The 18392-nt window shown below is 38.6% G+C and overlaps 1 protein-coding gene across 1 annotated transcript in view; it reads left to right on the top strand.

The window, feature by feature from the left end:
- The window catches only part of hcn4 (hyperpolarization activated cyclic nucleotide-gated potassium channel 4), a 95761-nt gene that overhangs the window by 51690 nt on the left and 25679 nt on the right, over positions 1 to 18392 (top strand). The window contains exons 4-5 of the mRNA XM_061711249.1: positions 1198 to 1416; positions 17366 to 17512. Coding sequence (XP_061567233.1) covers positions 1198 to 1416; positions 17366 to 17512 — 366 coding nt within the window. The remainder of the gene's footprint in view (positions 1 to 1197; positions 1417 to 17365; positions 17513 to 18392) is intronic.

Raw genomic sequence — 18392 nt, 5'->3', positions numbered from 1 at the left:
GAAGAAAAAACAAAACACAGGGCTGATTAGGCAGAATTAATCTGTACTGCAGGGTGGGAGTTAATTCATAGATATTTTTCTCAATACACTGAAATATCAGCAATATAAGAGATTTTTAGCCGTGCCAAATGCCTGTGGTATCCTCATCTTGTCATGCTGCTGCAGTTCAGGGTCGTGTTTACATCATTTCCACAGATTGCAGCTACCAAAAAGCCTTCGCATCCTGGGTTTTAAAGAGCCCCTGAGATGTGATAAAATGTATTTATAATGTACTTACTTAAAATGGTCCGTGTGAGGGACGTAGCCTCTCATTAACATTAAATTGAGTTTGTTTTGTTCCACACTGTAAACACCACCTAATTAATTACATTACTCTGAAGAATGGTTCTCCTTTTGACAGTATAACAAAATATTACTTTCTGAATTTTTTCATGCCTCGGGGGCAGATGCCTCTTTGATGGAAGGTTCATTTCGTTTAGCTCACATCACCTGGAAGAGAAAAGGATTGTTAGCACTGACAGACTCTCTCAGAGTTGTTTTGTCTCTAATTAATATCGTTAAATGCCATTTTCTTCCCCCTTTTACAGTAACTGTCCCGCTATCTTGCTGGTTCACTGCGTCTTACTTTTGCAGGGGTGTTCTTATACAATTACTATCAGCCTTAGCTTTCCTGCAGTGGAAATGAGTTCGAAAGCAATTTGGACATGTCACCTCCAAGAAAGAGCCGATATTGATTTGCCACGAGCCGCCACTGGGATCTAAAGGAAAAAGGGGCAATTTATCTACAAATGAGAAAACTCAAAGAGAAATCACATTTTTTTGTAAATAGCTGACCTACTTTTCCGTCATGCAAACCTCCTGTATCTCACGCTCTTTCCGCTCATTCTCAGGGCTCTGTTTTAGGCTTCTGCCCAAACGTCTGTTTGCTCCAAATGTTAACATTTTGAGAAGTATGTTTTGCCCTGCCAGCTCCTCTGTGCCGAACGCAGCCTGCTTGAAATGGGCTGTTATGTAAGGACCAAACTACCCCATTTTTTTTTTCCTAAAAGAAATTGTCTGTGTATGTGTGTTGAGTTGTCACGGTGGTCTTTGACATTTACTGTTCAAACAACATCCTTGTTTGAACACCAGAAAGACTGAGATTTTTCTTTTCCATTGTAACGCCCTAACTCACCCCAACTCTTGTGTTTCATCCAGAATGACACATGGGGACAGCAGTACTCCTACGCACTCTTCAAAGCTATGAGCCACATGTTATGTATCGGGTATGGCATGTACCCCCCGGTGGGCATGACAGATGTGTGGCTGACCATCCTCAGCATGATAGTGGGCGCTACCTGCTATGCGATGTTTGTGGGCCACGCCACCGCTTTAATCCAATCTCTGGACTCATCTCGGCGGCAGTACCAGGAAAAGGTGAGTCGAGATTACAGATGTTACTAATGCCTGTGTTTTCTTATCTTATTTTGAAGAAAGGAGCGTAGTGGTGAGGTGTAGGTGTGGGTATTGGGAAGGACCTCACGATACGATACGCATCACGATACTTGAGCCACGATACGATACACATTGCGATATCCCGATTATGCAATATCCCGATTATTATATTCTACATAGTTCACCGAAAAATTTAAAAATGCATTACACATCTTAAAATCCAAGTTGTATATATGTACATCAGATGATAGTGATGGATCTTAAAATCCGAGTTGCACGTTCATCAGATTATAGTGAAAATTCATGGGACAAACTGAGTCAAAACAATGTTTTATTATAACTATACAAGCTAAAGTTACAACATATTTGTATATGTTTTTCATATTATTTACATCATATGAAATTAACATTAAATTTAGTATGAGGTTGCTTTAATTATGTGGCAAATGATAATAAACACAAGAAAGATGGGTACTAAAACCAAGGACAGGCACAGTGATCAGTCAGTATAGATATAAATCCATAAATAAATAAACCTCTGTCCATTATTTTTCATTTTTTAAGGACAGGCAATTGTGTTATATAAAAAATAAATTATAAAATGAAATAAAACGTGAAATAAAACCTGAGCTCAGTGCAGGGCCCTCCCAGGGTTGGTAGAGAGTGGCAATGCCCAGGACTGTCACTTAGGTAGGAGCACTGGGTGATATAATGGGAAAAAAATCGGGCATAAAAAATATTTAAAAATAAATAAATTAAAAAAAAAATCGATATTAAAATTATGAATATCGATATTGAATCAGCTGGAAAAGTATCGCGATATATTGCCATATCGATATTTTTGCCCACCCCTAGTGAGGTGGGACATCAACTTGTCCTGAGCATAAAGCTTGGTTTTGCTTGTTCACTCCAAAATTGAATTTCATTGATCTTTTCACTGGCAATGAACTCTCTCACACACACACACACACACACCAACACACTTCTAATGTCAGTTCTATTGTAACTCTTCCAGCGACCAGAAAAAACAAGCACCATCTGTTTTTCTAAACCACTGGTTTAAAAAGTCACATTCTGTTGGCCCTCCCATAGAGAAAAGTGAGATGACTGTGCCACCTGCACCACCCACTTATGTGCAGATAATGATATCTTTGGAAAGTGTGAAGTCTTACTGGATTTAAAAATAAGTGTATTACCCATAAAAGGGAGTATGAATTGTGTAATGGGGATTTTGACCTGCAATGGCTTTCAAGTTGCTCTTCTGGTGTCATTTTATATCGTTATCATATGAGCTTTTCATGAGCTGAAAAAAGATAAGCTTTTCACATAATCTTATGTATTTTCTCTAATAACGGCACTAAAAAAATACAAGGTTTTCTATTTCCAGTAAGCACAGAAATAACTGAAAATTAGTGCTCAGTTCCTCCAAGCCAACATTTCATTTGTGAAGAATTGACGTGGAATCGTGCATTGTAGGAAGTCTGACCTCCCACGACTCAGGGGCCGCAGAGTCTCGATGTGAAGGCTGAGACGTGCTTCACACTGCGGTGCCCTCTGCGGGCTCAGCGTGGGTGATAATGAGCTGAGATGCCGCGCTGCCACCATGCCCTCTGTCTGTGGCGAGGAGGAGACAAGAGCGGATGACCTCCAGAGAATGGAAGCAGAGGATCGAGTGATCGCACCTAAATGAAAGAGGGAGAGCGGGAGCGCAAGAGGGCAGGAGAAAAAGAGGCAGGCAGACAGGCGGAGCAACAGATTAGCTGATGCAATGACATGTTGTGGTACGTCTTCAAAAGAAGAGAACGTTCATTGGATAAATTATCGCCTCACAAATATAGGGCTGAGTAACAAAGAATTAAAAATATATACAGGACTGTCTCAGAAAATTAGAATATTGTGATAAAAAAAAAAAAAATGTCATACATTCTGGATTCATTACAAATCAACTGAAATATTGCAAGCCTTTTATTAATGTAATATTGCTGATTATGACTTACAGTTTAAGATTAAGATTCCCATAATATTATATATATTTGGGGACCTTTTTTGGATTTTTTGCTTTTAATGGACACAGGACTTGTTTATTTAATGTATTATTCATTTTTGTTCTAGTATTGATAGACATATGTTAAATGATTTTGAATGATGTAATCTATTGACCATATGAGGGAGGGAAGGGGAGAGGGTGTGCTGTTGTTTTTCATTTTTATTTACTTTTTTTATTTATTTTTTTTATTATTATTATTATTATTATTTATTTATTTTGGTTTAATTAATGTTATGAAAAGTAAAAAAAGGGGGGGTAAATATTGATAATTATATTGTTATTGTAAAAAAAAAAAAAAAAAAAAAATATTTTTAATGCCCCCAATAAAGACATCTATACAAAAAAAAGGTTCTCAGAATATTCTAATTTTTTGAGATAGGACATTTGAGTTTTCTTAACCTGTAAGCCATGATCATCAATATTAAAATAATAAAAGGCTTGCAATATTTCAGTTGATTTGTAATGAATCCAGAATATATGACATTTTTGCATTACAGAAAATAAAGGACTTTATCACAATATTCTAATTTTCAGTCCTGTATATATTTCAGTTAAAAAAAAAGGTAAGACTTGTACAAGTGAAGCAGGTTTATGACTAATACTTCTCATGTTCATAGCAGTTTAATAAGAGGAGAGCAAGGTGGCTCCCAGCCCAGCTCAGCACACATGACTGATGCCCTGCCTGGAGATGCCTCTCTGCCAAGTTAGCTGAACAGCTGGCCTGTCTCAGCACCAGTCAGCGTGTGCTGCCGGAGCCACTGGCTGCCATTTCTGGGATCACCCCCTTAGGCGCCTTAAGAATCTCCCAGCCAGCTGAAAAGGCACCCCTGCGCTCCGTTCCATCCCACAGTGCCTCTCTGCAGCAAGGTTATTACTGCAGACCGCAATTAATTTTTAAGAGTGTGGATTCTATCTTTCCACGGGACCTTAACATGTTCAGTGTCGACCATTTAAACAATTAGTCGTCGCGTCTCCCCCACTGTACCCTACACACCCCCCTCTCCCTGTTCATCAGATTCAGTCTCCTCTAAGATAAAAGCCTGTTGTTTTCATTGGCACTTGCATTGGCTCTGTGACAGAGGGATCTTCTCAGAGGAGATTCCCCCTCTACTTTTCCATGTTAGACTAATACCAGTAATCCACACAGTGAAGAAATAGACAATCCCTGGAGTTCTGAGGCGGCAGGTGGCTGTTTTCAGGTGGCCACTATGACAAGGACAGCTGCTCCTGCCCGCAGGGGCTCAGACGACAGATAGACTGAGATTTCTTCAAACTGAGCCGCCAGCAGCCAAGTCAACAGCCAACCTGTCATCGTGCACCAGCTTGTCATGCACATTTGTTTGTTTGACTTGCTGAGCCCGTGCTGACTCATTGCCGTTAAAGAAACAGGGATGTGATGACTTTTGCACTCCTTCACATTATTTTACATGTAGATATACCAGCTTGTACTAATACAGTAGGGCTGGGCGATATGGACCAAAAGTCATATCTCGATATTTTCTAGCTGAATATATATCGATATTTTTTCTGTGCCATAATTGGGGTTTCCCCCAAAGCATTATAGCATAGCATCTCTGTTTGCTTCATTTTATTCTGAGGCAAACCCTTAAAAAAACAGTCAGTTTTAATACAATGTCATGCCAAATGTTACACAGGTACCTTTATTAACAGAGGTCTGCACAATATCAAAATGTATAAAACAAATGAAATAAAAATAAACTGCCTGCATATATAGAATAAAAATGCTTCTTGAATAAAATAAAACAAATATCCCTTTCCTGCACAACAATTAAATTAAAATACACTGTGCAATTAATACAATGTAGACAGTAACAGGCAGACTTTTCCACTGAGGTTGACAGTTGTGCAAATAACAAAACATTTGTGCAAATCTCAAATAAAACATTCAAGTCAATTTGTCACAAAATAAGGTATATCAAAATCATAATTTTTTTATTATTTTTTTTTAATAGATATAAACGATATTGTCTCGTACCATATCGCGTTTGAAAATATATCGATATATATTAAAATCTCAATATATCGCCCAGCCCTATAATACAGGGAGCTTTCTTTTTTTTTCATCTGTAGTAAAATGTGACTCTATGCCGTTTGAATTTAGCAGTTGGCCATGCAGATGTTAGACATGTGGTAAATCATGCATGATGTGATGACAACACAACTGTCCAGGCAAATATGAAATACTCCAGTTGATTAGGAGAGTGAACAGCAGCGTCAGCCAGAGATCTATGGGGATTCTGATATATTCATTTTAGTTTAGTTTTCGTTTAACAGTTTAATCTTTCTCATATAAAAAAGGCATCTAAATTACATTCCCATGACTTTAATTTGAATTCCTGTACTTAATCATGTATAAACAGGGTCACAGGGAGTAATTGCATATTTTGAGTTTACATTTTTTTGATTGCCAACTTAATTTTTTAAGTTTTCTTTGCCTCTATATCACAAGCTGTGACAGTTTGCATATAAATAGTCTTAAATGTCTCCCAAAATATCTCATTATTTCAGATTTATATTATTTTAAACAACTTCAGATCCCATAAATGTCTTAACCAGCAATTATAACACAGTTAGGAACATTTTTATATTTTGTGACATCACACTTTTGTGCTCACAGTAGCTGATATGTCAAATCCCAAACTGTGAAATATACAGAATAAGATATTTGCAAATTACACTCTTCCAGTTTTCATCTGTTGCTTGTTTTAGAGCTGAAACTAATCCATGCTTTGCAGTTTCAGTTTTGGTTAATTTTGCAAAGACAAATGTGTTTTCCAAAGTTTTTGTCAGCAAGACTATGAAACTGCATCTTCTGCATAAACAGAGCATGAATTAACATAAAATGTGACTTATTGTACTACGCAGCAAGACAGACTTCATAAACTACAAAATGCTGCTTTTGAAAATCCTTCCTTTGACAAAATGATGATGCACCAAGCTGGATCCATGCTAGAGTAGGCAAATATATTGGACTCTAGTGTTGCAATTGTCCCAAGTCCTCCGGCCATGGAAGGTGGGCGACAACACAAACTAACCTGCGCTGCTTCCAGAGTGGAATGCAAGGTCAGTGGTTTAGCGATTGAAAGAAGTTCGACAGTGGCTCACTGCTCAGCCCTGCCAAATTAAACTGCTTCTTGCTGATCTTGATGCAACACGGACTCTGCTGTCCTCTGTAAATGAGGTCTGAAAACACAGAGCACGTAGCTTTCACACACATGGCTGTCTATGAGCAGTATGAGGAGCCATCTGTCCAGTTGGCATACAGAGGTGATTTCCAGGTTACTTTTATATTGACACTGGAAACAATTCAGTGAAACCCCTCTCAGGGACCATCATTAGGAGAAACCAACTTACGGAGAATTTTTCAGTCTGAAAATGGAGAAGAAGAAAGGAAATGGGAAGGGGTGGGGAGATCTTACTTAATTGTGAAAATTATCATCAGAAAGTCTGGGTTTAACCTTTTCTGAATAGAGTTCAGAAAAGCATGGTGCCACTGTAATAAGTGGCACCATGGGAAAAATGGCTGGACACCCAGAAGCAAGAACGTAGATCTGAATGAGCTCTTGAGAATCAGGCAATATGTTAACCGTTAAAATAACTAGGGAGGGAAAAAAAAAAGTTTCATACAATGATGAGAAAACTGGCTTTTGGCTTCTGGCCTGTCATTGCTGGTACCTATTAAAAAAGGAAAAAATAAATAACTAAAAAACAACCAGAGAGCCAAGGCAAAAGCCACGTTGGGGGAGTGGGTGTTAACATGTGACCCTCACTAGGTGCGAAATTAGGACCTTATTGTCTGGCACTAACAGCCGGTCTGTTGTCGAACCGATCTGAAGCTCTTGAGATATATCCGATATGGGTCCGATTAAGGCAAAAATTCGACTTTCTGTTAGTGCATGTAAACGAATGAGGTTCATTTTCACTCGACGATGTATACTGCATTACTGTCACTAGTTGCTTGTGGCGTGTGGAGGGACATTATTGGTAAGGATTGAAGGAATCTCCTGCAGTTCTACAGTCAACATCACATCTGAACGGCACAAAGTGGAGTAAAATTTTATCTAAACTTTAACTTTTTTATTGATAAGCTCAGCAGCGTCTCACCCAAATTCTTTACTAACAATAATTATGTTTCCCAAAGGTCCTTTCATAGTGCTCGGCCCACTATCTCTTCATGAAAGCTCGTTGACATGTGATAATGTATTATTTGCTGGATGATAACTGTCGTTTCCGCATAGGATCAATAAGTGAGAAGTACAACATTACTCATGAAAGATTATACCTTGTAACTGTATTTTTGATATTAATAATTTACAAAAACAGATTTCTATGAGGCTGCACAATAAAACACATAATGAGTTGCAAGGGATTAAGCATCTGGAAAATTCATCACCGAATTCTACCCCCTTGTGTCACGCATGTTGAGAACCATTATCACAGAAAGAGAATTACATCTCTCCAGATTGCGGGCACAAGATGGCCGCACGTGTGACTGTGCATGCAGGATGTGCCTGCCACTCCAGCTGCCTGTAAGCTGCTGCTTATCTGTCACTGTGGCTGTCTACTGTCGTAATTTAGACAGTACGCAGAGATGGAGGAAGGGACACCACACAAAAGGGATAATCCCATTCACTTCTTAGGTGACTTTTCATGCTTGTTTCTCTTAAATAAGCTTTCTGATTTCTTTATAAATATTTCTCTTTAGATGTTTTCTTCTTCTTTTTTCCCCTTACCATTAAGGATGAGTGAGTGATTATCTGTTTGTTGTTGGCAGTTGGTGATGAAATCAAACAGACCCTGGAGATAGCATGTTGTGGCGTGCCAGTCCCAAAAGGATTAAGAGCGGCAATGCAATGCTGCAAGCCCACCCTTTACATCTCTAATTAACACTTGGCAATTAAACACAGGTCTTTAGGGAATAGTTAATAAAAGGCCCAAAGCTGATTATTGGGGGTGAAGAGGCTCCAGAGATCTTTTGTTCCCTTACTTAAATACTACCAGGCAAGGCCTTTGGAAATGCCGTCACCAGTCGTCAGTAGGGTACCAATGTACTCCACAGAGCTGTGCCTTGCAAGTGATAATGCAGTCATATCCGTCAACCCGCCAACATGTTTTCATATTTTTAAATGTCAAAACATTGTGAAATCTTCTTCCCTGCTTTCTCAAAAATATTGCTCCCTTTGTCATGCATACACACCGGATCAATGCGACATCATGCGCAGGAATAATGCTTACTGGGTTACTCCAGTGTCAACAGAATGTAGCAACCTTTAGACATTTTGTCAGACCTTTGTAGCAACTGCTTCTCATAGAAAACTAGAGCAAATAGTGAAAAAGGTAGCAACCTTTTAAACAACTCTGTCTGTGCAAAACCTTTTTTTTTCCCTCCCATGTTGCCATTTTTTACTTGAAGCAGAAAGATGGAGACCTTGGAGTGATGTATTACCAGCATTTGTTATAACACGGACAGAGCCCAAGTTTAAGGGCAAAAATAAAAAAAAGAACGAACAACCTAGGTGTGGTGGCAGCATGAACAAGGCTTTTAAGAGCCCAACAGCCTTTTACACCCCTTACATGATGAACATGTAAATTCCAACCCATATAAGCAGCAACTTGGTGATACCCGGTAGAAGTAATATTTTCCTATACGGTCGGCCCAAGGACACAGCTGTCAACAAGTTGAAGGGCTTAAGTCTGATTCTGCCTTACAGTAACAGCAGTTCTCATTAGCTGGGACCTGACTGATGGAATTAGTCTAAACCCTGTTACATTACCCTCCATCTGTCACACAACTTTTACTTCCGAGTGAATGACTGACATGCCTACAAGATACTCTATGGAAAGTTCTCTGTGCGTACAAAGAAAATATACAATTATAACCAGGGGTGCACAAAAGCCGGAACTCGGAGGCCAGTCTACTGCACGTTTTAGATGTTTTCCCATCTTCAACACACCTGATTCTAATCACTGGTGGTCATCAACATGTCATCAAGGTCTACACAACTCTGTTGGTGACACAGCCTTGTCTATCAGGGTTGTGTTGAGGCAGGGAAACATCTAAAACCTGCAGTAGACTGGCTGACTTGACGTCTAATTATAGTGAGGTAACATTGACTAGATGTTGGATAATGGTCGATTGCCAGAACTACGTAATTAGTCATTTAACGTTCTCTAACGTTACAACCCATATCCAACCAAGCACCGACTTTAATGTGTCAGCAGAATTGTCTGACAATCAATCAAGCAGAGCGGTTCGTCACTTACCAAAGTCGCAGATTTTTGAGTGTAGGGTACCACATAAAATTGGTTCGAGGTCACTAAGCACAACACAAATTCATAACTAAGGCGCACCTGATTATAAGGTGCACTGGCTAGGGCTGGGCGATATGGACCAAAAGTCATATCTCGATATTTTCTAGCTGAATGGCGATACTCGATATATATCGATATTTTTTCTGTGCCATAATTGGGGTTTTCCCCAAAGCATTATAGCATAGCATCTCTGTTAGCTTCGTTTTTTTTCTGAGGCAAACCCTTAAAAAAACAGTCAGTTTTAATACAAAGCCTCATGCCAAATGTCACACAGGTACCTTTATTAACAGAGGTCTGCACAATATCAAAATGTATAAAACAAATGAAATAAAAATGAACTGGCTGCATATATAGAATAAAAATGCTTCTTGAATAAAATAAAACAAATATCCCTTTCCTGCATAACAATTAAATTCAAATACACTGTGCAATTAATACAATGTAGACAGTAACAGGCAGACTTTTCCACTGAGGTTGACAGTTGTGCAAATAACAAAACATTTGTGAAAATCTCAAATAAAACATTCAAGTCAATTTGTCACAAAATAAGCTATATCAAAATCATAAAAAAAATGTAAAAAAAAATCGATATAAACGATATTGTCTCGTACCATATCGCGTTTGAAAATATATCGATATATATTAAAATCTCGATATTTCGCCCAGCCCTAGCACTGGCAATTTCTGAGAAAAATTAAGGATTTTAAGTGTGCCTTATAGTGCGGAAAATACGGTATATGTATTAATATGAGGACTTATATATTCTTAATTATTATTCTTATTGGGATGTGCAGAAGAAAAAATAATTAAAGAATGGATGGGTGGATAGAGGAATGTTTAGAGAGAGAATGGGAATTGCAGGACAAAAAAGAAAAAGTTGTTTAATTAAGTAGCCAATATCCCCTTTGTCAAATGAATTATTCATGGTTTTTGGTTGAAAAGAAATATAATGTACTTGGAGATCTGCTTGAAAGAAAAATGAAGGGGGAAGAGTGATAAGAGAAGAAGAAGAAAGGAGAGGAAAGTATGAATGATAATCATACTTAAACACATGAACCCATGTCAAATGAAATAAAGAAAAGGATTTCTTGTATGATAAAGAATGCAATTCCTTACAACTCAGCTCAAAGCATGTTGCACAACAACACTGAAAAGGCTGAGACAAAAGGTCCCTGAAAAAATAAAATCTAACCTCTATTGTAATGTTCTTACTGCAGACAATAATTTTCATGGTAGAATAGAAGGAAATGGCTCCTACTTGAGACTTTAGAAATAGAGCAAATTAGGTTAGTGCTTTGTCTCTTACTCTACCAAGATACAGCTGTATTCAAGCAATTAGTGAAAAACAAGTGTAATAGGGAGGCAGTCTCTCCGAAGCAAAGATGTGCAGAGCTCCACCAATCTATGAAAAACTACACTAACAAATTGTGAAACAAGAGTCAGAATAATATTCCTCAGCATCCGTCCATCCATTATCTATACCCACTTATTACTATTTTAGGGTCACAGAGTTCTGTCAGAGCTTGTCCCAGCTCTAAAGGAAGTTGTACACACAAATCATTTCCCAGCATAGAATTGAAACCACTTTCATACCAGCTCATTAACTACAGTACATAAAATCATCAAAAGATTCCAATAATCTGGAGAAATCTGTGTGTGCACGAGACAAAGCTGAGAATCAATATTGGATACCCATGATCTTCAGGCCCTCAGGCAGCACTGCATTAAACATTTAGTAACAGAAAACACTGCATGTACTCAGGAAGATGTCCAGAAGTCACAGTCTGAGAAATACGTTTTCTATGCCTCCAAGTTCTATCTTGCAAAGAAGAAGCCAAATGTGAACATGATCCAGAAAGGCCCGTCTTTTCTGGGCCAAATTTAGTTCATTTAAAAAAGGCTAAAGCAAAGTTGGAAACTGTCCTGGGATTTCAGACAAATCAAAATTTAAAAATTTCTTTGGAAACCTCTGACACCATGTTCTCTGGTTCTCTAAAATGGGTCATCTGACTTGTCAGTGCTCGTTTAAAAGTATGCATTGGTGTAAGGGTGCATTAGTGCCTATGGAATGGGAAGCTGGCACATCTGGAGAGGAAACATCAGTGCTTAAAGTTGTATTCAGGTTTTAGAGCAGAGCTGTCCAAAGTCTGTCCCCGAGAGCCAGTATCCTGCAGGTTTTAGATGTTTCCCTCCTTCAGCGCACTGATACGAATTACATTTATGTCATTAAGACCTGTGCAAATGAAATGATGTTATACACTCTTGTACAGTAGGTGGCGGTATGCACCTTAAAGTTGGTTGCAATCCGCCAATAAAACAGAGAAGAAGAAGGTATGTTGATGCAGGGAAACATCTAAAACGTGCAGGACAGCAGCCCTCAAGGACCAACTTTGGACACCCCTGTTTTAGAGCAACATTTGCTTTACATAGGGAAGAGCCTCACAACTTTCACCATCTTAATGCTTAACTGCTAACTGGATCCATGAAAAAAAGTAACTGTCTTTCAAACTGGTCTACCAACATTCAAGGCCTTTCACAAATTGGAAAGATTTTGTCACAACTTGGAGACAAAGGCAGCAGGAATTCTAAACAAAAGTGATTTATTTAACTAAAAACTCTGCAGAGAAGGAAGATAAACCAAAAACAAAAAGCTAAAACTAGACAGAACCAGGGTGGAGTACATGAACAAAACATTAACCATGGCAAGAAACAATACGGATCAGCAAGGAGGAAAGGAAAGACTGGACAAGATATAATGACAGTGTCACTACCTGATGTGAGTCGCTACCCAATTTGAGTCACACATGCGCAGTCGCGTCCAACAACAGGGAATGTTATGCTATATAAGGGTATTGATGCAAAAAATCTTTATATTATTTTTAACAAAAAATATTTATATTATTTTTAGCAAACATAGCTAAGCATGATAGCCAAATTACCTTTCAAGATGTAATTACTCATAGAACGAGTAATCTTCCATTTGTCAGCTTTTCCCAAACTGGGATGGAACTTTCCGGATTCCATGTAGGCATGGAGATGATGGAAAACATTAAAGTCGCTCATTTTAATCAATAATCGGGTAATGACAACACTACTTCTCCACTGAAATGCACATGTTGGACGCAACTGCGCATGCGTGACTCAAATCGGGTAGCGGACTCACATCAGGTAGTGACAGACAGGACTTAACGAGACACAGGTGCAAACAATCAAGGCAGATGGGAACAAAGGAAGTCATAACAGAACTAAAACACAAGGACACAGGCTTTCAAAATAAAACAGAAACAAACAAACCCAAGAACAGTGACAGATTTGGTGGATTAGAAACAATTACAAATCACCTTGAATCTCATCCATTCAGATATACGACATTTGCAAGTCATTAGTTTATACTTTTATTTTCACTCGTGTCCGGAAATATTTGGACAGAGTTGTTATGATTTATACACTACAATGCTGGATTTAAAATAAAACAGCCAAGATTTTATTGAAGTGTAGACTTTCAGCTTTAGTTAAGGGGGTTTCATAAAAATATATCATTGACCATTTAGGAATAACAACCATTTTAAGCAAAGTATCTCTATTTTAGACTTCCTTAAAATGTATTTGGACAACCAACTGAAAATAACTTAATTGCCCATGTGTGGTCCATTCCCTCATTCCAAGACATATGAAGTCTGGGGAGATCTCAATGCAAGGAAGGTGGCCATCATTAGGCTGAGGAAAAAAAACATCATAAATCTGTAAAAGTGGCAGCAAAAAACATGAGTGTCGCCAAATCAAAAGCCTGTCTTAAAGAAGCAACGCACAAATGAACACAACAACATCAAAATGCCTGGGAAAACCACAGAAGACAATTAAGGTGGATGAAAAAAGGATTCTGTCCTTGGTAAAGAAAAACTCCTTCACAGCATCAACAGAAGTCAAGAATACTGTGGAGAAGGCGAGTGTATCGTTGTAAAAATCTACAATAAAAAGAAACCTACATGGATGTAAATAAAGAGGTTTTAGAACAAGAACAGGCAAGCCACTAATAACCTTCAAGAACTGAAAAGCCAGCTTTAACTTTGCTAGAATTTTTTTTTTAAGCTTTGCATGTCCTGAAATTATATTCTATGGATAGATGACACCAACATGGACTTGCATCCAAAGGATGGGAAGAGAAAAGTATGCAGAAGGAAAGAAACCACTCATAATTCAAAGCTTGCCAAACATGGTGGAGGCAGTGTTATGGTATTGGCACGTATAGCTGCCAAAGGAATGGGCTCAGTGTTGTTTATTCATGATGTTACTGCTGACAGAAATGGTGAGGTGGAGTCTGGGGTGAATGGGACTAAGCATCCTGCTCACATTCAGCCAAATGCTACAAAAATGATAGAATGTTGCTCTACAGTTCAGATAATTAATGACCATAAACAAACCATGAAAGGAGCAGTAAAAACTGGATATATTTACAATTATGTCAATTTGTCCAAATACGTTTGATCCCTTGAAAATGGAGGTACTTTGCACACAATGGCTGTAATTCCTGAATGCTAAATGCCATATTTTTGTGAAACCTCTTAAATTAAAGCAGAAAGGGGTGCCATGTAACTCAAGTGGTGGAGCAGGAGCCTTAGATACAGAGGCTACAGGGCTTGTGCAGTTGGCCCAGGTTCAAACACTGGTCTGTGGCCCTTTGCTGCATGTCTGCCCCTGTTTCCTGTCTAATTAATTAGGCACAGGGCAAAAAAAAGCTGAAAGTGGACATTTTGATCACATCTTTAACGTTTTATCCATTATGGTGGTGTATAAAGGGAAAATTATAAAAACTATTTTGAAATGTTAATGCAGTACAGACAATCAAAGACAAGCAAAATAATGTAAAATGATAATACAAAACCTATGATATAGCTATTACTCAAATCATGGTGAGAAATATGAGGTTTAAGTAGTTTTATCATGAAAATATTTGCTACTTTTTGCTGCTAAAAAAATTTTATCTTTCAGTTTCATTTAATTGTACACCACTGCCACACACATTTTACTGTAGCCTGGCAAGAATGAGGCATTTGTCATTGTTTATTAAGCAGTTTGAAGAATGTTGGTAAGTTTTTTACTACAAGTAAGTCATATATCAAGACAATATTCATCATGAATGATTAGATTCTTAAATCTATATATAATTCAATGGCTGTTTGAAAGTGGTTGTTGACATATAATCCAAAGGTTAGAGATTTCTACCATCAGCACTACAACTACTCAGCAATTAGTTGTTGTATTATAATGGTTGTTATATGGAAGTATCAGAAAGTGCAGTTAAGAGGTACTAGTAAACAGATTTTAGCTTAAAAACTGATTTTAAGCTGTTCAGACATCTTTTCTTCTGCTTATTGTCACAGAAAGAAAGATATGAATGAGCTTTTTTTATACATTTTTTTAACCCCCTGAGCCCCCCCCATGGGTGGAGTCTTTGCATCCCTGTCAGCTCTTCCTCTGAGATTGAGCAGTGGTTAGTGTATATAAATTGATTTGGAGTGTGAGGCTTAGCTACAGGCTTTGTCAAGTTTTGCTCATCAAAATGGTAAAAGCAGTGAGGTAATATCTTTCATTTGTTCACTTGAGTAATACCCTTTCACGCTAGGAGACTCAAACCATAATTTGCTGCAAAGCTGTGGATAAATTGATGCATTTGAGTTTTATGAATGTTGAAAAGAGATGGGTAGACATTCTGGAGCAGATGATAATAATTCAGGCCTTTGAAACACAACACTATGCTCGGGCTTAACCAATGCAAGATGCATAAACGCGCAAAAAAGACAGCTTTGAGAAAGTGACACGCAGCTGTCATCTTCAACCTGTGTCACATGCAAGCAAGCTATTAAGTAACCAGTGGCTTGGTTCTTTGTCGTGTCTGTGTTTGTTTTCCAGACCTTTCCATCTTATGGAAGAGAGGAAGAGAAAGTTATTTTGAATGGAAGGATTATATTTCATCAACAGATGAGCAGCGCTATGCTGAGGGGATTGTGAGGATAAAGCCTCAAACATTTACCCCATGATATAAGTTATTCATCTCTTGTCAGAAACTGAGACATGATTTTAAATCTTCACATCATTTCCCCGGTCACTTTGCACAATATTGATGCTTAGATATATTAGTTTGTTTGAAGGATATTTATACAATATATCTTAATGTCCATCATACATTGTAACCAACCTGCCTGATGTGCTGAATTTCCTGCTTTAACAATACGTGTTGGGGCTCGCAGCAGTTTGCAGCTGAGGGTGCCGGGTCATCAATATGCACAGTGTGACTCCAAATTGTTTTCTCTGTCTGTGAGGGACTCAAAAGGCTCTGGTCAAACACAGGCCCACTTAATCTTGTCTAAATTTGGCAAAACGGAGGGAAAAAAAGAGAAAGCAAATACGTGGAGAAAGTGAAAGACAGCCGAAAGGAGGGTAACAATTCCATGAATTGTCATGAGGTCAGCGCAAACGGAGAAGATGTCAGATCCATGTTAGCTCCCTGATCAGGGTTATATGATCAAAATTTGTTGATAAGCTTAACATTGCCAGTTTTAAAGCCTTTGGTCTCTCTGAGTCTCTCCCGATTTTCAAAAAGCCTGCTTTCCTGCTTTCACACAAACACTCTGACTTGCATGAGACAGCTGTCCATATTCACTGTGTTGAATAATCCTTATCTCCACAAGGACGTCCTTTTGATGATTTTGTCTAAGATCAGGGCAGACTGGGGTATAGTGCTAGAGAAGACAGAGGGAGATATCTGAGGTCAACAGCACAATTTAGTAGTATGGCTGTTGGCAGTGAAACAAATTGTGATCAAAGAGCACCTCCAGCATGGCCCCATGAATGGTTAATGTCTTTTTTTCCCTCTTCCTTATGTGTTTTTCAACTGCAGGTCAAGGATTCAACCTGTTATTATTCCCAAGATGCACTCAGTATTCTTTGATCTGCATTGCTGCTTTTAATACTTCACAATCAATGGAAGAAAAAAAAACATCAGACAGACATTTTGATAGTTTTATTTTACTAAAAAACACAAAGACTGAAGAATTTAGACCAAATATATCTTCATAATAAAACAGAAATAATGTGATAAGTTTAATCACACAATATATTTTCTTTTATTTTGGAATTTGTGAAGTGAAGAACCGTTTGGTAAATGGTGGAGTGATGCATTTTCATTACTGTGAGCATGCTTGCATATTTGCCATTTTTAAAAGGTCTGCATTTTTAAAAGTCAGCTTGACCTCGTTGCATATTGTGACCTTTTCTCCCACTCTTTTTAGCAAGAGTCAGTACATTTACTTAGCACATACTCGGCATGCTTTTGACTTTCGAAGGAGAAAACAAAAGTCAAAGAAACCTAATTAAAAACAAGTGTTTAGTTGTTTGGCATAACCTGCAACAGCCTAGATGAATTGCATGCATCCATCTCCATTTCCTTGCGTCTCTCGCCCCAGCGTGAGTTGGTCCTCGTGACCGTGTGTTTGTCCTTCAGCACTATGGCCTTTGAGTAATCTGATTGTTGTCGTCTCTGTGTCCTTGCAGTACAAACAGGTGGAACAGTACATGTCCTTCCACAAGCTGCCTGCAGACATGAGGCAGAGAATCCACGATTACTACGAGCACCGCTACCAGGGCAAGATGTTCGATGAAGAGAGCATCCTGGGAGAGCTGAATGAGCCATTACGAGAGGTGGGAAAAGCTGTTTCTCTCTTCATTCGAAACACGTGCAACTGTAATACATTAAAAACTTGTCAGAGCTTGGCATTCATGTCGGTTCAGTTCACTTCTCTAAGACTAGGTTCACACTGCAGTTCCCAAGTGACCCAAATCAGATTTTTTGCTCATATGTGACTCAGATCTGATTTGTTTATGACAGTGTGAACAGCACAAGTCACATATGGAATCTGATCTTTCAAATCAGATTCAGGTTACTTCCATATGTGGTTCTAAATCGGATACAGGTCTGATGTTTTGCAATGCGACCTCAGTGTGAACAGCCAGGTCGGAATTAATGCGACTTTGACGTCACTTGAGAGCGACCGTTGTCATAATACTGCGCTGGCGGGGGCGGGAGTCACTCGGAAGCGATCGGAAAAGGTTTCTTTCTCCTCCTTCTCCTCTTCATTAACACTTGCTCACAGTTTGTCCACCACACAACAACTTCAAAATATACCCATGTACTCTCACTTCTGTTGCCTCCATGTTTACCGCCGTATGACGGCGTGTTGCGTGTGACGTCTTTGTTATTGTTCCTCTGCGCATGCGGGTGAGTTCAGGGCTGCGATGCGTTCACACTCGAGTCTGATATAGGACACATTTTAAAAGATAATGTGAACAGCCACACAAAAAAATCGGATATGGAAAAAAATCGGAATTGAGCATTAAGGCCTGCAGTGTGAACGTAGTCTAAGGGCCTGATTTACTAAGATCCTAAATAAAGAGTACTAAATTGCGTGTGCACTGAAAAAGTTTGCGCGTGCTGTTGTTGTGTGTTTTGCGGGTGATCAACTAAGATTGCGTGCGCAATTGATAACAGGTGCAAACCTCAGTATTTAAATGAGGTGTTGCG

This window comes from Cololabis saira, chromosome 2 (genome assembly GCF_033807715.1).
Source record: "Cololabis saira isolate AMF1-May2022 chromosome 2, fColSai1.1, whole genome shotgun sequence".
Taxonomy (NCBI): Eukaryota; Metazoa; Chordata; class Actinopteri; order Beloniformes; family Belonidae; genus Cololabis; species Cololabis saira.
The sequence above is the reverse complement of the archived record's forward strand: the minus strand, read 5'-3'. Positions and strand labels throughout refer to the sequence as shown.